This window comes from Cryptotermes secundus, unplaced genomic scaffold (assembly GCF_002891405.2).
Source record: "Cryptotermes secundus unplaced genomic scaffold, Csec_1.0 scaffold682, whole genome shotgun sequence".
Classification (NCBI taxonomy): Eukaryota; Metazoa; Arthropoda; class Insecta; order Blattodea; family Kalotermitidae; genus Cryptotermes; species Cryptotermes secundus.
The window spans coordinates 313,158-335,019 of NW_019730110.1; the positions used below are offsets into that span (position 1 = coordinate 313,158).

At 42.7% G+C, this 21,862-nt stretch overlaps 1 protein-coding gene across 3 annotated transcripts in view; it reads right to left on the minus strand.

Annotated features, from left to right (window-relative positions):
• The window catches only part of LOC111866208 (protein vestigial), a 136,644-nt gene that overhangs the window by 63,327 nt on the left and 51,455 nt on the right, over positions 1 to 21,862 (minus strand). For all 3 annotated transcript variants that reach the window (XM_023854945.2, XM_023854943.2, XM_023854944.2), the window contains exons 2-3: positions 10,896 to 11,118; positions 7,114 to 7,326 (exon numbers count right to left, since the gene is read on the minus strand). In XM_023854945.2, coding sequence (XP_023710713.1) covers positions 7,114 to 7,326; positions 10,896 to 11,118 — 436 coding nt within the window. The remainder of the gene's footprint in view (positions 1 to 7,113; positions 7,327 to 10,895; positions 11,119 to 21,862) is intronic.

Here is a 21,862-nt window from a genome sequence, read left to right on the forward strand (position 1 = left end):
AGGCACCGGGTTCCCTTTACGTTGCCTCCTATGGCTGATAGAAGGGGCACGCGGTAGCGTAGTTGGTTGAGACACTATGCTACAAGCCGGAAGGTCGCGGCTTCGAGTTCCTATGAGGTGGAATTTTGAATTTACCTAATCCTTGCAGCCGCTCTCTTTGTCCTGGGGCCGACTCAGCCTCTAACAGAAATGAGTACCAGGAATATTCTTGGGGGTAAGGGGCGGCCGGCGAGTAAGGCTGACAACCATACCGCCATCTACGAGGCGACTGTCTAGAAAATGTGGGAACCTCGACGCCTCACAACCCTATGGGCCTCCACGGCCTCTTACAAGGATACCTTTACTTTTTTTCACTTTTACTTTACCTATGGCTGGCAGGGCGACGACGGTGGAGGTATTCTAACCCGCCTCCACATGAGGAAATTCTAGGATAGTACCCAAAATTAGAATGCAACCGAATATACAAATAAATAAAATTAAGTAGGTCGTTGAATTTTTTGGATTTATGCGGATATTATGATATTCACAAGAAGCTTATAGCATGCATATTTTAATTTTCAAGATGTCTGCCTCCGTTCACAGTACATCATCAGGAAGAATTCAGTTCCCTGACAAAGCAACACTGAGAGACATGGTGACTTTGGTTAACGCTGCATGTGACACCATAACAGGCTATGAAAGGAACTTACGGAGCCTAATTTCTTTTACACATTTCAGTGTGTATTATGGGGTTTATAAAACCTGTTAATTACTATTTATACAATTTACTGATCCGCTCTGTTTCGAGAGATTGCACTACTGAACTCTTAATTATATTAAAGTTGTCAGATACAAAATGAAAACAAACTCCATGGTTTTACTCCGCAAGGGAACATTTTCGGTTAGAGGACGTCACATGGTCAGCGCAACGGATCCCCACGGCCGTCAATTTCGGTTTTCTAGACCGGAGCCGCTATATCCTTGAAATAGCTCCTCAATTATCCTCACGAGGCTGAGTGGACCCCGCTCCAGACCCATTCATTTTCAGAAAATATGGTAGCGCCGGGAATCGAACCCGGGTCCTCTGGATCAGTAGCCAGGAACTCTGATCACTAGACAACAGAGACGGAAAAATCTCAAAATTTTCATCATCTCTATTTTGTAATTTCTGATTTTTAAGAAAAGTTATTTAACAGATTTTCTAATTATATTTGATAACAGATTTTCTAAGTATATTTGATAATAATCTAATTATTACATTTTAATTTTCTTCCGTAAGGTTGCCTACTCAACGTATTACGTATCCTTAAAAATGTTCAGATGAAGTATAATTTTAATGAGGATTAAAGTTCTATTTTGCTATTTACATTCCTAACGAAGTTTATTAAAGAAACATGTAGGATCTTAGGTCCTTACGGCGATGATTATAGCGACTTCTGTCTCCGGAATGCAACGCAGGAGGAAAGAAAAAACTTGTTAATCTTATAAAAGACTACACGACGTCAGAGTTCAGAAGACAGGTACATATTTAAGTAAGAGGCCTACGCAAGTAATCTTATAACATTGCATTCTCTTTGTGAAGCTTAATGGATTTTGAAGAGTTGTTGCCTTCTAACTCTATATTCCGCTGAAAGTCAACGGCGCTATATCCCAGAAGATAGAACTCTTCATAACCACCGGTGTGAGAACCTAAAATCCTACTTAATGAATTTTGTATGTAAAACGAAAATATATCCCTGTAACAGGCTGTGGAGGCCCATACGGTTGTGAGACGTAAAGGCTCCAAGATTTTCCATTCAATCGAATCACAGACGGCCGTGGGGCTGTCAGCCTTACGCGTCGGCAGTCCTTTATCCCAAGAAAGGTTCCTGGTACTCATTTCTGTTAGAGGCTGATTCGACTCCAGGGCCATAATGAGGTTGGAAGGATTAGATAAATTGAAAAATCCCATGATCTCATCGTGAATCGAACCCGCGAATTTCCGGCTTGAAGACTACTGTCTCAAGCAATTATGTAACCTAGTCTCCCTGAGTCCTCTATGATAGATATCAATTTGTTTATGATTTCTAGCTGATGATGGCGAAGTAGTTACCGAAATATACGCGTATAGTGGAATTTACTGTCTCACACTGAATGAAGCATGTGTATTCCTATGAGCGTTAGGTACAGGTGTTAAGCAATCTTCATTCCACCAAATTCTCAGTCATCATAATCACCCGGGCCAGGCTACAATAGGCCAATCTGTGGCCGCCGTGCAGAGTGGACCCAGTTGGACTCCACCCCCCACTAAGCGAATTAAAAAAAAAGTTATAAGAGAGACTGTAGCAGAGTCGTGTAAAATCTCATTTCCGTACAGAACCCCGGGCTAATAATGAATAGTTTGACTAGGTTACATACGTATTTGTACATATTTCCTTGTTCTTTTGTTTTTCTCACATGTAATCTGAACTCCAGCCTAAAACCTAGTAGCGTTCTGGTGTCACAATTCATATTTCCTTGTTAAAATTATTCCTAAATTAAATACTCAAAACATATCTCCATTTTAACCGTCTAAAGGGCAGTGGTAAATTATTATACCACCCGCTTCAACGTACTAAACCTCTGCAATCTGACCACAAGTGTATTTGTGTGTTCCGTATGGTTCTCACAACAAAAAGCGACTGTTTCCCTAAACAGCATTAACCGGCTGGGCTCTGTAGCGGAGACGTAATGTGTTTCCCGTGAGGTACGGACTGGTGCTTTATGTATTATTTAGAAGAGATTTAGTCTTTAAAGAGTTAAACTCAGTAATAGCTTGAACTCATAACCGACAGCTAGACGCAGGTCAGGTGATAAAATAATTCGTGCTGGAATCACCAGCACAAACCTTTGTAAACAAAGGCGATGTTGTCAAATGAAGTCGAAACAATCGATAGCCAGCAGTATTAATTAAAATTCGTTCTAGCACAAGAGGCACGGAATTTTTGCGGCGGGCTTATGTGCTTTATGAGCAACATATACACAAAAGAATGGCCAAACAGATCGGAACTTATTGGTTCTCTGTTGCTGAAACTGTCCACATTTGCTGCGGGAACAAACGCTCGGACATTCGCAAATGTCACGTGACGTTTTAAATTTTATTTATTGCTCCGAAATTTTATTTTATACAATAAATAATGTATTTCATATTACAGTGACCCAGTGTATGACTTACATAGGTGAAAAAGAACGAAATAAATTCTATATCCTTTAGTTTTGCTGCAATGACCTTCTTACGGTGTCAAGCTCGTGCCTTTTCAAGTGAATGATTTGTATATAATGTTTATACGCCTCGGTAGCGTAATTAGTTGAGGCACTGTGCTACAAGCCGGAAGGTCGCGGGTTCGAGTCCCGATGAGGTAGATATTTTCAATTGGCCTAATCCTTCCAGCCGTACTGTGGCCCCGAGGTCGACTTAGTCTCTAGCAGAAATGAGTACCAGGAAAATTCCTGGGGGTTAAGGGTGGCAGACGCGTATGGGTGACGACCTAAGCGCTATCTGCGAGCCGACTATCTAGAAAATGTGTGAGCCTCGATGTATCACTACCCTATGGGCCTCCGCGGCCTGTTACAGGATTTTTTTTTTATCTTTTTACTGTCTGGTGTATGTTATTACATTATATGTAATATATTATATATATTATTATATATATATGTTATTGACTGCAAATTGTCCACTAACTCTCGCTCCCGGTCATATGCTGTGATCATATACAGTAGGTTTATTGTACCATTTCTTAACCAAGTAAGTTGACACAAACGGTAATGATTCTGTTTTACATTCAGGAGGTGCTCGGTTCAAATCTTGGCAGGGACACTGGGTTTTCTAACTGAAGGTTTTCGCTATTTTTCTGCAGGCAATTTCCAGAATAACTTAAAACAGGTTATGACTGTCTTCTTCCACATTCTTTCCAATTCAGCATTCACTGATCGTCGTGCCATTCGATGCTATATAAACTCAGCTAATTACATCGTCAATAAATAAAATGTAAGCAAAAAATACACAATTCTTCCGTGAAGCGCTACCTGTTTATAAGTCTTCATAAGAGTTGCCTTCATTCATGCCGGCAGATATTATGTGATCTTATGGTGAATTTGTCGTTTCTGTTACTCTAACTGTTATGAAATCATATTTTTTTTTTCACTGGCTCTACAGCCCCCTGGGGACCCGACCTCTGATTTTTAGTTTCATGATCATTTTACATACGGTGGGATTTCTTGGACGAGTGATCAGCCCGTCGCAAGGCCTCTACCTAAACACAGAATAAACACATATACATACCAAACATCCATGTCTTTCGTGGAATTCGAACCCACGATCCCGGCTTCCGAGCGAATGTAGACAGTATACATGCCTCAGACAGATCGCCTACCATGACCGGCGTTGCTCAATATTACAAATTATAATTTATATCTCTCACATTATGTACCTGCGAGAAAGTATTTGAAAAAAAAACTTTCATTTTATAACCCTTCCTATCGAAATTGCAATTACAATGAGAGGAATTTTAAATAAAACTTCCCAGTGGTACAATACACAATCAACTGTTTATTTCCGCACCCCTCTAAATATACAACCTTCTACACTAGGATGAATTATACGTTCACATCACATAATTACTGAAGTACATACAGTACATTCAGTAGCAGATAACAACGAAAGCGAAATTAATAGGGTGGACAGTACATCCATAACTCTCGGGCCGGGAGCCACGCTTGTCAACACGGTGTCACATACAAACGTCCGTCCCATTTTTCGTTTCTTTACTAATTCACTGTATATTCACCTGCTGTTTTCTGCTCCCTACATTCGTTTGGTGTGAGATTTAAATTCTGGCAAAATGTCAGAGTGGACATGGGCTTACTCTCTAAATATGCAGAAAAATCCCGAGAAGTGACAAATTTCATAAATGAAATCACTAAAACGCAAGTTCCTAAGTAGTGTCTATATGTGTCGTCATTGGCAAAAATACCTGCGGCGTCATGAGGCAATGAAATTCATTTCGTCATCAAATAAAATCGCTTTGAAACCGAGTAAATGTTGTCTGTGTGTGTCTACACCGATTCTCAAAAGACAAAGGGTAAAGCTGTCCCTGTAACAGGCAGTAGAGGCCCATGCGGTTGTGAGACGCCGAGGCTCGCACATTTTCTAGGGAATAGGTTCACAGATGGAGATGAGGTTGTCAGCCTTACTCGCCGGCCGCCCTATAACCCCAAGAATATTCCTAGTACTCATTTCTGTTAGAGGCTGAGTCGACTCCAGGGACATAGTGCGGATGAAATGATTAGGTCAATTAAGAAAAATGTACCTTATCTGGAATCGAACTCGCGACCTTCCGTCTTGTAGCATAGTGTCTCAACCAAAAACGTTACCGCGTGCCACCTTACCCACAGGAAGACAGATAATTTTAAATGTAAGAATTACGGGAAGTGATAAATTCGTATTACAATTATCATCAGTAGAAATATTTAGAATTCAATTAATTTATTAGAGTGTCCGCCGACAGCAGTGGCGTATTATAGACTATAAATTAAAATACACAATAAATGCAAATAAATATAAAAGAAAATCATAAGAAATAGAATAAATAAGAGGAATATCGTATTAATAGCATTAGGCTTGAGAATGTTTTTTTCTTTCTCTCTATGGCTGGCCTCCTGTCACTTCTCACACCCTCGAACCCACCCCCCTTGTCTGAAATTTCTCTTCTGCGCATTCAAGGTTACTCTTGGCCTTGTTCGAACTTACGTGACACTTGCTATACCTACACACAGAACAACACAAACACAGAAGAAACGCACACACACACATATCCATGCCTCGAGTGGGATGCGAACCCAAGACCCAAGTCTGCCAGCGGGCGCAGACGGTTCCTGCCTTGTACTGCGAAGCCACTGTGATAGGTTTCAGAAGGCTTACTCCTATACTGTTCGCAGCCTTGGTACGCCTGTTTGAAGGACTTGACCTTACACTAGTGCTTGCAGTGCGAAGATGCTCTACATACTTCGTCATACACAGCTCACCTAGACTGTGTCACCTTGAAAGCTAAGTTGTCTCTTGCTCGATACTGTTGGTTACTGAACACCGGACAACAGTGAAATATGTCTGACCGGTTAAGTCGGTTGCGAGAAAACTGACACCTCCCGTTTGTGTGTTCCTATATACCAACCTATGCAGTTTCAATTAGGGACGTTGTCTCACCTACTTCTATTATTCTTGGTGGGGTGCGGCCACTACTGGCCTATTGTACCAGCCCCAGGTGATGGTGATTTTAGAGCAATTGATAGAATAAATATGGACAGGGGAAACCGAAGTACTAAGAGAAAACCTGCCCTAGTGCCACTTTGTCCACCACGAACCCCACATGACCTGATCCGGGCTCGAACTCGGGTCGCCGCGGTTGGAAGCACGGTGACTAACCGCCTGAGCTAGGGCACGGCCCGTTTTAGCAGGTGACTAAAGCGTTAAAATCTTCACAGTGTTCATTCCTCCACAGCTACCCGGTTGCTTTGACTTGCCCATCATTGAAATCCCCATTAGAACTTGCCATACGTGTCATACCTGTGTTCTGTGGCTGAAATATTTTACCGGATTCACATATATAATTTGTCCTTACTTATAATTCGGACATTATTTTTAATTGTCATGAAACTGTCAGAAAGGCCGCGCCATAGCTCAAGCGGTTAGTGGCTGGCTTCCCACCGCGGTGGCCCGGGTTCGATCCCGGGTCTGGTCAAGTGAGATTTGTGGTGGACAAAGTGGCGCTGGGGCGGGTTTTTCTCTGAGTACTTCGGTTTCCCCTGCCAATCTTCATTCCACCAAATTCTCCATCATCATAATCACCCGGGGCAGGTACAATAGGCCAATCAGTGGCCGCCCTGCCGAGTGGACCCAGCTAGGCTCCACCCCCCCCCCACTTTGCGAAAATACTAAAATGTTCACTTCCGCCTCATCGCGGAAAATAAACTGAATCCTAAGGACTTTTTTATATAAAACGTAGTCAACTGTTCTCACATAAGCCACAGCTCAGCAGTGTTGTTAGTTTCTGCATGTCACCAGATATCACGGTATTGAAAAGACACCTGAACCGACGCATACACGTCGGATAAATTTACCTTTGACCTGCGTAGACGTCGAGGAATTGCTCTTGTTTTCCGCGTAACTCAGCGCCCTGGAGAAATGTTCGTCGACCACTGACGCGACGTCTCCTGAATAATGTGTGAACACGACGCAGTTGGCAGACACGTACTGCGCCCTGCTCCCGGGGCCCGTCGTGCCTCCCGTTTCTTCATCATCGTCTTCGTCTTCCTCGAGGCCCGGTGGACCCCCTGCAAAACCAGAAACGTTTGAAGAATAGGCAACTGATGCTAAACATATAGTATATATATATATATATATATATATATAATTTGACTACCTAAAGACCTGTCTCATGAAGAGAGCATCTTCTGGAATATAACGCCGTGTCCTCCGTCCGAAAGTCAACCGACGTTTCAGAGAAACATATCAATACGCCGAATATGCCGAACAAGTTATCATTGTGAAAGCAGACGGCAACCCGAGTGAAGTTTCTGGTAATTTTTGTTAGTTTATTGGGGAGCTGGTTTCGGTATGAGCTGTCCGGGGTTAATCTAGAGGATAAAAAGAAAGGTAAAACTATCCCTGTAACGAGCTATGGAGGCCCATAGGTTTGTGAGAGGTTGAGGCTCTAACATCTAGAAAATCTGCTCATAGAAGGAGGTAAGTTTGTCAGCCTTACACGCTGGCCTCCCTTTACCCTCCAGGAAGATTTCTGGTACTCATTCCTGTTAGAGTCTGAGTCGACCCTAAGACCATAGTGCGGCTGGAAGTATTAGTTTAATTGAAAAATCCAATGACCTAATCGGGAGAGGAAACCGCGACCTTGCGGCTTGTAGCGTAGTGCCTCAACCAGCTACGTTACATCAGTCCTAGGGGGCACGCCCGCCGACGCCCGGCTTGTAGTTCCCAGTGACACGGACACTGAGGAACGCCGTGCGTGAGAGAGAAACTGCAGGAACACAGAGCCCTGCGGTGACAGTGACGAATCTCGGGGGTGCGGTCTTTAATTTCTTTATTTCTCTTACAGTGTGTTTTTTTTTCTGGTTCAATACGATTTATTCCTTACGGAATTTCTTTTTCTCCGTTGCTACCGGATTAAAGTTTTTAAATATTTCGGACATTTCCTGAGCAGACAGGACATTTCTTGGTTATTAATGTGTTTGAGTGACTCTGCTTGAGACCTGCTTTCACGGGTAACTTGCACAGCTTTTTCAACACTAAAGCTGGAGATGAGATGTTCCTTCAAAATGTCGGTTCACTTTCAACGAGCTATAGGGCAGACAGAACTCTTCACAACAATCGCTGTGGGAACCGCAAATCCTACGATCTGTTAGGTTTCAAGACACCAACCGGCCAGGATAAGAGTTTGGGAGCAGAGGATCAGAACTGAAAGAGTCGGCAGTAGACGGTGATTGAGAAGAAGTGGCAAGAAGAACTTAGACTGTGCAAAGAAGACTTCTTATGTGATTTGAAGTTACAGTGAGACTGTTATAAATCCATCGCTAGGACACGCCTAGTGAAGACTGAAAACCCTAGTATGTGTGCAGGGTTGAACTGTAACGTGTGTAGATCAGCAATAGCGCTGTATTGCCTGTAGTTCCGAGTTGTGTGTATTAGTGGTCAATATTTATTTTTTTATTGCTAGTGGGGTGGGACTAAGTCCCTTGTACTGCTGCCACTTCTGGCCTATTGTACCAGCCCAAGATGATAGGTGAGGGTGATTGTGGAGCAATTGGTGGAATGAAGATTGGCAGGGGAAACCGAAGTACTCGGAGAAAATCTGCCCCAGCGCCACTNCACCAACCGGCCAGGATAAGAGTTTGGGAGCAGAGGATCAGAACTGAAAGAGTCGGCAGTAGACGGTGATTGAGAAGAAGTGGCAAGAAGAACTTAGACTGTGCAAAGAAGTCTTCTTATAAGATTTGAAGTTACAGTGAGACTGTTATAAATCCATCGCTAGGACACGCCTAGTGAAGACTGAAAACCCTAGTATGTGTGCAGGGTTGAACTGTAACGTGTGTAGATCAGCAATAGCGCTGTATTGCCTGTAGTTCCGAGTTGTGTGTATTAGTGGTCAATATTTATTTTTTTATTGCTAGTGGGGTGGGACTAAGTCCCTTGTACTGCTGCCACTTCTGGCCTATTGTACCAGCCCAAGATGATAGGTGAGGGTGATTGTGGAGCAATTGGTGGAATGAAGATTGGCAGGGGAAACCGAAGTACTCGGAGAAAATCTGCCCCAGCGCCACTTTGTCCATCACAAATCCCACTTGACCAGACCCGGGATCGAACCCGGGCCGCCGCGGTGGGAAGCCAGCGACTAACCGCTTGAGCTATGGCGCGGCCTTAGTGGTCAATAAATCCAATCCAAAACCCTTCTTATGTCATGCAACATCCATTAATCGTGATAATATACACCGCTGTCCAAAAAGTATCCGACTTCATTTTTTGCCGCTGTAAGTAATGGCCAAAGGGGTGGGGAAACAGCGTAGCGGTAGAAGGGACTTTCATGCGCATGCGTGATTTTTTGCTGACTCGCAACACCGCTGGATGCGTCTGTGGCTGCCAGATAGCGAAGTGGTGTAACACGTGTTCGTCGCATTCTCGTTTCGCTCAAGATGACAGAAAGCTTGGAGCAGCGATACTGCATTAAGTTTTGTCAGAAACTTGGGGATACCCAAGCGGAAACAATCCGCAAAATTCAGCAGGCTTTCGGCGATGATGCAATCTTATATTACACTTTCTTTCTCCGTGTAGCCTCCCTGGCCAATCCATGCTAAATTACACGCTTCTGTCGTACTTTTCTGTGAGCAACTGGAGTGACCTCTTCGGTGTCTTCCTGTTGCTTGAGGACAGAAGCTGATTGATGTGTTGCGATCGGCATCTCTGAAGACAATGACCGATTCTTAATCGTAGTAGATTGTGGGTCCTTGAAGACTGATAAATGTGGTAGAATGCATGTCCTGAAGGCAACGGAAGTCACGTGGTGACGTGGTGTAACATGTGTCCCTGAAGGAAGATTTCTGTGTATTCGTATAGTTGGATTGTGGCCGACAAATTATGACTTAAATGTAAACACAAATATAAGGAAAACGTAAAAAAAGAAAATACTTTGCCCTGGAGCTTTAACTACTTTGGTTATATATATATAGACTGAGGTGAGAAGATGAGGAGTGGTCAATAGAATTTATAAAGAGCTAATCTTGGTTTATTACGAAAAATTATTCAGAAACTGGAATGGAACTGCTGGAGGAAACCACGGAAATCTTGATGAAGGAGGGCCGTAATTCGGTTGGAATTCGAAAACGGTACCTTCAGGATAAAACTGGAAAATTACTGTCTTCTGGGATGTCACGCCACTTTAATCTGACCTTCATCAACATTTTCGGAGGAACCTGCTGGCTCCATCTTCAGGGTAGAAGAGTAATTAAAATAGTAATGTTAACAAATATAGCTATCTTTCTAGAACTAACCCTACGGGGCTGAGTCCTTCTCCAGAATCCTCCAGTCGCCCAGCTACTGAAGAACTTCCCCAACATTTTATGGAACATATTGTTCATTACAGTGTTCATAAAAGCTCTCCATTGGTCCCTATCTTGAGTCAGATTAATCCAGTCCATATAGCCCCATCCTATCCTAAATCAATTTTAATATTATCCTACCTCTTATGTCCAGGTCGGTTTTCAAGAAAGTTTCAAGATATTGAGGTTAAGTATCTTGACTGACTGTGTCTTCTAAAAACATCCCGTTGAAGTTTCTTAGAACAGTAAGTCCGAATGTGTATGCAGCGTCCAACACAACATGTCTTGGTATGTACCTTCCCCTGAGCTTCCCCCCGCTGCTGCGTCCTCCTCCTTGTGACGCAACACAGACACCGGTGGCGAGCCCGGGCTACCGACTCCTCCACCGCCAGAACTGACTGAACCGGCGCTGCTATGGTGAGACGAATGGTGAGCATGGTACACGTCGATGCTGGGTGGCAGGGATGAGGCAGATGATGACGGCTGCTGTTGGTGCTCCAGCGACCTCTGGACATTGAACTGCAAGACACAACACAATACGGATATGATACTTCAGGACCTCAAGTTTGACTTCCAGACCCTCTCATTCTTTTATTATTCGCTATTCATCTACCGGCCGGTCACGGTAGCCGAGCGGTCTTAGAGTGTCTTGGCTCGCTTGGAAGCCAGGATCGTTGGTTCGAATCCACTCAGGGCAAGGAACTAGCGTAAGCAGGTGGCTGCAGCGACCTGTTCACGCTGGTTATTCTATTGCGGATTTTTCTACCTTGAAGATGGAGGAGATAAATTCCTCCGAAACGTCGGATTACACAATATTTACACGGCGACACATCCCAGAAGACTGCATTCTTTATTGTTACAACTTATACCGATAAATAGATTAAATAATAAAGTAATTAATTTCTCATAATGCCACGGGCAAACGTATCATATTTAATTTTTTCTAGCCACAAACACATGTTCGCGGATGATTATCAACTTTACTGTGTCCTCCTACATACTTGTTGTCAGAAACCTGTTCATGGCCATTCTATTGACATTTGTTGAGAATTTTTCGATAAAATTTGAGCGCTAAATAAAACCTCGAGTTTCCACTTCTGAAGAGACCATGTACATTAAACGTAAAATGGAGGAGAATTTATGTTCAGGGAAATGAAAACAGTGCAACATAAAGAGAAACGTGGGTTGCTTCATACCACAAACCTGACATCTCTTTAACATGACAACAATGTAAATGCAAATACGTATCCTATAAGCGATACTAGTCCTTTAACTTTTTAAACAGAGTAAGCCGTTTCCCAATTTCCTTGAGCTCACCGTCTTGGAAGCGAAATTTTACAGTCCGCATAGCGACGGGCTATGGGCTAGGAGACCATGGGTTCGATTTCCGACAGGAACAAGACTTTTCTCTTCTCCACAACGTCCTAAACGGCTCTGGGGCCCACCCAGCCTCTTATACAATGAGTCCTGTGGGCCCTATCACCGGGGATAAAGAAGCTGACAACTCACCTCCACGTAGCACCGAGGTCAAGAATAGTGGAGCTATACCTCCACTTCATACTTCTTCATAGAGCTGAGCTTAATTAATTAAGTTCAGGGACAATTTACCTTCGCCGGTCACGGTAGCCGTGCGGTCTAAGGCATGTACTGTCTTCGCTTGCTCGGAAGCCGGGATCGTGGGTTCGAATCTCACTCAGGGCATGGATGTTTAGTTTGTGTATGTGCGTTTTTCTGTGTTTATGTACAGGTAGAGGCCTTGCGACGAGCTGATCACCCGCCCAAGGAGTCCTACCAAATGTGTAAGATCTAGAAAAACCGAAGTGAACGGAGAAGTTCATGGAGGTAGGCCTAGGCCCACTGGGGCTGTAGTGCCAAGAAAAAAAAAAAAAGACAATTTACCTTCACCTTCCTTAAGCTTTCTATCTGTTTTTCTGTTAATTGGGTCCCTTGTCACCACGGCATGGTGCGTCCTCAAGTTGCGGATGGAGGAGACGCCCTCCAGATGTGGAATTTCCGTTGACACGACTCGGATAAAAAAAATGAAGTGCGAATTCGGAACAGACGTGAGTCTGCGAAAACGCAGTTTAAACACAAAAGTTTAACATTCTTCTTACGGGAATTTGGCTGGGATCAAAAGAGAAAGTGAATGAAACCAGGGGAGCATCACCCGAGAACGCCAAGGCGTGTGCATAAGCGCAAACAGACAAGTGGGGCATGACACCACATAGCGCGGTTATGCTTATTGAGATTGAACCCAGGCAACACCCGAAGGGAACTCTGACGTGTTAGGTTCCGATCGGCCTGCTCCATATTACGTTTCGTGGGACAGACGTAACAGAACTTCGCGTGAACATATGAGGCAGGCGGGACAGAGGAAAAGGGTGTACCCACTGACAACGAAAGATGATGGCTGTAATAGAAATAAAGATACGAAAAAGGGCGGAAGGAAAGAGAGGAAGAAGAAGAAGTAAAAGCGGCGTGGAGACTACTGACATTTATTGTTCACGAGAGAAGGGGGAAAGAAAAAAAAACAAAGAAACAAAAGACTATCTATCGTGCGACACGAGTGTGTGTAACGGAATGAGAGACAATGATAAATATGGAGAGAATAACAAAAAGGAACAAGAATGTAAAGGGTAGAAGTTGGCTGTGCGTATATAGATCAACAGAGAGAGAAAGTAAAACATTTGAGTCGCGACATAGAACTGTGTTCAGTTGCTTGCTACGTCGGGGAATGCGGTAGCGTAGTTGGTTGAGGCACTGTGTTACAAGCCGGAAAGTCGTGGGTTCGAGTCCCGATCAGGTGGATATTTTCAATTCACCTAATCATTCCAGACGCAATTTGACCCTGGGGTCGACTCGGCCTCTAACAGAAATGAGTATCAGGAATCTTCCTGGGGTTAAAAGGTGGCCAGCGCGTAAGGCTGACAACCTAACCGCTATCTGTGAGCCGATTTTCTAGAAAATTTGGGAACCTCGACGTCTCACAACCCTATGGGCCTTCACGGCTTGTTACAGGGATACCTTTACTTTTTTTAACCTCTTTACTTACTACATTTTCGTCTTAAGGATGGAAGATTAAAAGAAAATATTATTTATGAAAAATGAAGCGAAGTCACAATTTCTTGATCATATGAATAAAATAAATCGTCATTATATTATATTACCTAAACTGACTCGATGCCGGTCACGGTAGCCGAGCGGTCTAAGGGGTGCACTGTCTTCGCTCGCTCGGAAGCCGGGATCGTGGGTTCGAATCCCACTCAGGGCATGGATGTTTGTGTGCGTTTTTCTGTGTTTGTGTACAGGTAGAAGCCTTGCGACGAGCTGATCACCCGCCCAAGGAGTCATACCGTATGTCTAAGATCTAGTTAACCGAAGTGAAACGGAGAGTTTCATGAAGGTAGGCCTAGGCCCAAATTGGGGCTGTAGCGCCAATGAAAAAGAAACTGACTCGATGGGCAGCGCCGTCCTTCAGAAGCCGATCATCACGTTAAGTCCTCTAGGCGATTCTCCACTTTACGTGAAAATAGCACCGCAATTTGTGCCGTTTCGCTTCCGTACAGAACTCCACAAGTTTTGTTACTCAAAAGTGGGCTGCTTAATTAGGACCACAGAAACAATATGAAGATATTGCACATGGCTCCTGCTCCGTATTTTTTGGTTTCTGGGTTCAAATCTCGGTCCGGAGAACGGATATAATTACTGAGGCTTCCAAAGGATTTTCCTTACTATTTTCCGCTCATATTCCGTGTACTGGGACCTACCTACATTTGTATCACGGACTTTACAGTCATTATTAATAACTTATTAAATTAATTCCACCTCTTTAGCCCTACCAAATAATGATATCTTATACGATATTCGGTCCAGAATATTTTGTATTCTCGTCCACTGTCTAGAAACATAAAAATTAGAATATACCAAACTATAATTCTGCCTGTGGTTCTGTATGGGTGTGAAACTTGGTCTCTGACATTAAGGGAGGAACATAAACTGAGGGTGTTCGAGAACAGGGCGCTGGAGAGAATATTTGGACCAAAGAGAGATGAAGTGACAGGAGGTTGGAGAAAACTGCATAATGAGGAGCTTCATAACTTGTACTCTTCTCCAAGTATAATTAGAATGATCAAGTCAAGGAGGATGAGGTGGGCAGGGTATGTAGCACGAATGGGAAAGGAGGAATGCATAAAGGAGCTGGAAGGACGGAGACCACTGGGAAGACCAAGACATAGGTTGGTAAACAATATTAAAATGGATCTTAGAGAGATAGGTGGAATGGTATGGATTGGATAGATCTGGCTGAGGATAGGGACCAGTGGAGGGCTCTTGTGAATACGGTAATGAACCTTCAGGTTCCATAAAATGCTGGGAATTTCTTGAGTAGCTGCAGAATTGACGGCTCCTCAAGAAGGGCTCAGTTCCATGAGTGTGTGTATAGGATATGACACCGTGTTGTCTGACAGATGTTCACAGGCGTTTCTGAGGAACACCATGCCCTGTATCTTCATAGTATAAACCCAGAAGAAGGAAGCAGAAAGTTCCTCTGAAACGTAAACTTTTACCGCAGCACACAGAACCAGGGCGTCACATCTCAGAAGATAACAACCCTCACAAACACAACTGTGAGGACCCCAAACCTAAAACCTCAAACCCCAAACGTTACGCTCTTCCTACTATTCGACACTAATACAGGCCGCTTGTCGGCGAAGTTAGTGCAAACTTTGGCAGATAGAGGGTGTTGCGCGGTCAGCGCAATGAATCCCCACGGCCGTTAATTTCGGTTTTCTAGATCGTAAAAATAACCAATAAAAATACAAATAAATACAGATACAGGCAAACAGATAAATAGATAAGTACTGCCACATGTATGCGTGTGATTATAGACGGGGTTTGGATTGGTGACTGGATTTATTAGCAACTTACACACACGACTCGGAACTACAAGTAATTACAGCACCACTGCTAATCTTCACAATTCACAAATTACCACAGCACTCGCTAAGATTTCTCTAGCCTGCTGTGGCTTCAACAGCCATTCCATGGCAACGGCTTCTAACAATGGACAATCTTCAGCCTCCACGCTTAGGACATTCCCTACTGGCCCTAGTATCACAGTTTACGGGAAATATATACAGAACACCATTGTCATTGTTGTAATTATTGTTGAGTGCACCGTCATCGGCGCGGACCCAGCAGGAAATACTACTTTCCAGCCAGTCAACTGACGCGCTGGCCTCTGTCTAGCAACGACTTTTGTTTCGTTTATTTCGAGGTCTTTGCTTGGCAACAGAACTCTACACTATAATATATAAAAATAAGCAAATAAATATACATAGATCTTACAAAGCAGACTTAATGTTGCCTTGGAAGAGATTGACAGCTCTGCCTGTATAAAATTGTTTGCGGGAAGTGAGAGTAACCAGCTCAGTGAGTCTAACAAGGCGATGTTTCATAACCTACAAGACTGGTATATCAACTGATCTGTCTCATTCTTCTACCGTTTCTTACGTGCTGCATGGTTACAATTCTCTGGTTCTCAACAGTGAAAAACTGCATCGTACGAAATCGTTTGCAGTCAGAGTGCTTTGTTATGCATGACTTTCTAAATACAAGAAAGTTATATTAACGGCCTTGATTATTATGTGCACTTGTGTTCTGAATTGTCGATAAGATAATACCATATAGAAGGCTTAGCCAGTCCTGAGTGAACGGTAGCCATGTAAATTGGTATTTCGTAACGGCGTCTCTCATTTTAGGTTATGTTGCATTGTGCATTTTAAATATGATCTAAAAAGTCCTCGGATTCTATGCAACGTAAGAGCAACAGAAGCCTTGAAATTGGTTTAGTCAGTTATTTACAGTTCGATTCTTGTACGAAATGTTATTCTGAGCAACAGTCAATCTGGAGCTCACGTTTGTTTCTTTCTTAATCTGCTCCTCTTACCTCTGCGGTGTCGAGGTAAGTAAACTTTATTGTCTGTAGGACTCCTTAGACGGAGGAGCAGCCCGTCGCAAGGCAGCTACCTAACACAAACACAGTAAACACGAACACAAACAAATATCCGTGTCTTAAGTGGGATTCGAACCCAAGATCCCAGAGTCCAAACTAGCGATCATACCGCGCAGTAACTGCAATCGGGGCTGATATAGCTGCTGTGAATCCTACAGCTTTTAATTATATTCATTTTCTGATAACATGTGATGTTTTAATGGAAAATATTTATAACCGTAATTTAAACAAAACAAAATTGACACTAAACGAGTTCCTTTAACGTTTCCTTGCAACTTCACTAAATTAGTAGGAGCAATTTAAAAGTATGCCGGTCACGGTAGCCAAGCGGTCTAAGGCATGTACTGTCTTCGCTCGCTTGGAAACCGGGATCGTGGGTTCGAATCCCACTCAGGGCATGGATGTTTAGTTTGTGTGTGTGCGTTTTTCTGTGTTTGTGTACAGGTAGAGGCCTTGCGACGAGCTGATCACCCGCCCAAGGAGTCCTACCGAATGTGTAAGATCTAGAAAAACCGAAGTGAACGGAGAAGTTCATGGAGGTAGGCCTAGGCCCACTGGGGCTGTAGTGCCAAAGAAAAAGAAATTTAAAAGTACGGCCGTTGGTATTAATGTTTTGTATCTGCGAGGTCTCGGGTTTGAATCCTGGCCGTGAAGTTCATTGGGGTTGATTGAAATTCATCTTGGATTTGCAGTATGTTCAGACAACCTTCTGAATAGTTAGAAAGATATTAAAACCTTAAATCTGTACAGCCGTCAAAGTCAACAATGTTTTTTATTGATTAATTTAAAATCAACAGAATCAATAAAAATACTGACGGGTTTGACGGTTAAACGTATTTAAGGTTTTGATATACGTGATAGTATTTTTAACTACAATACACGCAACAGGATGCAAACAATAAAAAATCTAAATAGTTCGGTAATCAAAATTTATAATCACAGTTTCACTTGTTAAACAGAAAGATTTTCTCATAGCGCTGATTTTGAAGAGTTCCATCTTCTGGGATATAACGTTGCGCAGTCCATTCAAAGACAACAGACGTTTCAGAGGAGTCAGATATCTGATAAATGCTTCAGATTATTTTCTTGCTTCGTTTATTTTGAAGCATGAAGATTGAGCAAAATTTTCTTACGAAACATTAGTTGACTTTCAACGGACTACACTGTGTTAGATACAAAAATATACAATGCGTCACTTGTTAAATTGTTTGTTTTGTGGGTTAATTTAACGAGGGTTTGAATACGGAGACCAGCGCCGGATGGTAAAAGGACTGATGAATTGGAAAGGAGCGACTATGGTCTAATTGAGGCATTAAAATTTCCTGGGATAGTTTCAACATAGGCCTTTATAAATTAATTAAAATAACTGGAAGACTGAATAAATGTAAACAGAACTGAAATTTGAAGAAAATGAGGAACAATCACTGATCAAGATAAGTAGAAAAGGATTGGAATTCCGTCTGTCACATTACTACTAAGCCCATTCTATTCGCAGCAAATATTTTTAAACATCCTGTTACCGAGAAGTTTTTATTTTACAAGTAAATTGCAACAGTTTACAACTTATCAGTGAAATGATCTGAGCAACATATTGCAGTCTGCCAGGACAAAGACAAGACGTCACTGCTACTGAAATATAGAAAGAAAACCGAGTAACTCACTTGCATGTTCTGGTGCCACTAATCCTACTTCTATTGCAGCAGAACTGTCTGGCTGATACAGGTTTTCACTTTCACACTAAGGCCACGCGAACATTTCCTAGCCGTCCATGAACGGACATGAAAATGACACCAGGAACCTAAACTGCATAAATAAACGCGCGTGAACGCGTAAAAACGGAAAACTTGTTCCCGTGCTTAACTAAGTATTACGCTATGAAGACGTCTGGGGAAGTGGAAATATAGATCCACGTTTTCGTGACCTCTGCACTAGTTGGAGATGGGTGGTCAGCTTCACGCTTATCCCACCGGCAATCATTGGATAGGAGGCCGAGTTGGCCCCAAAACCGGAATGGACGCTGTGGAGAGGAGTAAAATTCTTTACCTACGGTCGTATAGTCCGTAGCCTGTCACTACACTGACTGAGCTATCCAGACTCCTGCTCGACGAACATGAAAATCTCGGAAATAGTTTTAACCATGTGGAGCTCTCTAAAACATCTCCCGCCCTCAAAAATAAGAACATAAAATTAATTTAATTAAATTCTATACTTATTGACGTGTCCACTCAGCAGCCCAAGGGTAAATTTTAAATTAAGCACGAGAAAAAAAAAGAGGGAAACAAAAAAGCGTACAAACAAAAGACACAACACTGAAACTTGTATAATTAGATACTAATAACAATTCAATAAATATTATCGCTGGTCACGGTAGCCGAGCGGTCTAAGGCATGCACTGTCTTCGCTCGCTCGGAAGCCGCGATCGTGGGTTCGGATCTGTTTCCTGTGAGGTACGAATTGAATTCCTATATATTATTCTTATACACTGCCGGTCATGGTAGCCGAGCGGCCTAAGGCATGCACTGTCTTCGCTCGCTCGCTCGCTCGGAAACCGAGATCGTGAGTCGAATCCCACTCAGGGCATGGATGTTTGGTGTATGTGTTTATTCTGTGTTTGTGTTGTCTTCTGTTTAGGTAGAGGCCTTGCGACGGGCTGTACACTGGTCAAAGGAGTCCAACCGTCTGTAAAATGATCATGAAACTGAAAACAGTGGTCAGGGCCCAAGGGGGCTGTACAGACAGTGAAAAGAAATTTTATCACGCCAACGATTATGAGTTACGAAAAAAAAACCCTGCACATTCAATATAATAATAATAATCTGTGTACAATCACAGGCGGCATAAAAGCACTAACACAAGTGAAATTTGATCTTACAACGAATTATTGTCTATCTACACATAATCTCAGTAAATTAACTTTTCAGATGAAATGGGATTTACTTGCTGAATTATAAAGTTATATTACTTACAGTAGAACATTAACCAAAACAAATGTTTTCATGAGTGGAAATTTGTACAGCAGGAAAGTAGGTACCAAATCCGACTTAACTACAATAATTGTATGTAGTAAAAGCTATCCCTGTAACAGGCCGTGGAGGCCCATATGGTTGTGAAACGTCGAGGATCCAAGATTTTTTTCTACACAATCGTCTCACAGATGGCGGTGAGGTTGTCAGCCTTACTCGCCGGCCGCCCTTTACCCCCAGGAACATTCCTGGTAATCATTTGTGTTAGAGGCTGAGTCGATCCCAGGGACATAGTGCGGCTGGAAGTATTAGGTCAATTAAAAAGAATCCACCTCATCGGAACTCGAACCCGAGACTTTCCGGCTTGAAGCATAGTTCCCCAACCAACTACGCTACCTCGTGCCCCTACATATGTAGTATTATTGATTTTTAATGAGCAGAAAGGAAATTCTTTAAACTCACTCTTGCTCCTAGAAGAGAAATACACCGTGCTTCTAGGGATGGAAGCAGGACAAGCAAAATTACATTGCTGCATTGAGAATATACCTCATGCACTATTCATTAATAAGGGCGAAAACCTTCCTTCACATCTTCATTGTCACGAGAAGCATATAGACCTGATAAACTCAACAGATAGCGGGTTTATTATTGTGGCATTCAGTTCTGTGAGTTTAAATAAATTCATTATATTTCTGTTCATTATGTCAAGGTTTCTTATGTTCTCGAGGTCAGTAGAATAGGAATTCGCAGTAAATTTATTTCTTCTAGCATTGTAGGTAACCAATTTGGCAAATACAATCCTTCCGAAAAGATAACAACGAGCTTATAAAAAAGCACAAAGGCTTGAGAAAAATAAATTCAGCACAAGACGTTTCGACAAAATAAATATAGAAGGACAATGTCTGAAGGTGTTCTTATCCACCGATATTCTGAAGGCAAATTAGATTTGATATTCTCACAGCAGTGCCTATATAAGGCGTTATCTTCAGGTATGTGACGCCGTGTTGTCTGGTAAAATTTCAATGACGTTTCGGAAGACTATACTGTCTTCATCGTCAGGTTCGAAGAGTTATTCAAGCAACCAGCAAGATGCAAGCAGAGAGCAAGAGCTTGCGTCTCTCTGCTTCCTTACTTAGCTTACTCTGTGACCCTGCAGATGGAAGCACTATTTACTCATGGAGCTGAGCCCTTCTTGAGGAGAAGCCAAATCTGCAGCTACTCAAGAATTTCTCGGCATTTTATGGAACCCGAAGGTTCATTACCGTGTTCACAAGAGCCCTCCACTTGTCCCTATCCTCAGCCAGATCAATCCAATCCATACCACCCCATCCTATCTCTGTAAGATCCATTTTAATACTGTCCACCCAACTATGCCTTTGTCATCCCAGTTGTCTCTTTCCTTCTGGATTTCCCACCAATATCCTATATATATTCCTATTCTCCCCTATTCGTGCTACATGACCTGCCCACCTCATCTTCCTTGACTTGATCAATCTGATGCAGGCGCTATATTACTCTGAAATGTCGGCGTACTATCCGCCGCGTCACATGCCAGATAATAATATTATTTAGTTATAAGCAATAATAAAAACGTTCGCATTTATTTACAAATGAAATGGAAGTCGCTCTTATCTGCGTGTTCATACGAAGTTAGCCGTTGTTGTTTCCTGACATAAGCATCACCAACATGACCTCACCGCGTGCTTCAAAACACAAGTTCCAGCATTACTTAAAGACAGACTCATAGGACATAACATTTCACACTTGTCTCACTCTTACAGTGACCGACGGAGCGAGCGTAGCCAGGTGCTGACCGTTTGTCTCATGCTCTGTCGGCTTCAACTGTTTTCCATCTCTCATTCGACTAAAAAGAATCGCTTCGCTCTGACATAGTATTAAATGCTGGAAAGCCACATGCGAAATTTTTTGTTCTGGTTCAATATAGTAGAAAAATGAGAGGAAAGTCATATAAAAGAAAGAAGAAAGATACTTGAAATCCAGAGAGATAATTAAATCTGCAATAATATATGAAGTCTGGTTACACAACCGAACCTAACATTCTAAAACTGTAAGGATGGTGGGGCGAAATGAAACTTTTTTATCTTGCATTACTCGTAGTGTAATTGTAACATTTGAAAATGTGAAGTCCCTTGATATACCTTGCTTCATTGTGAATGTAAGCTAAATTCCGTGGCTTTAGTACACAAGCGAACCATACCGACCGAGCGACCGCCGCCTGTCGGCGAAGCTAGTGCCAACATTAGCGGATAGAGGGTGTCGCGTGGTC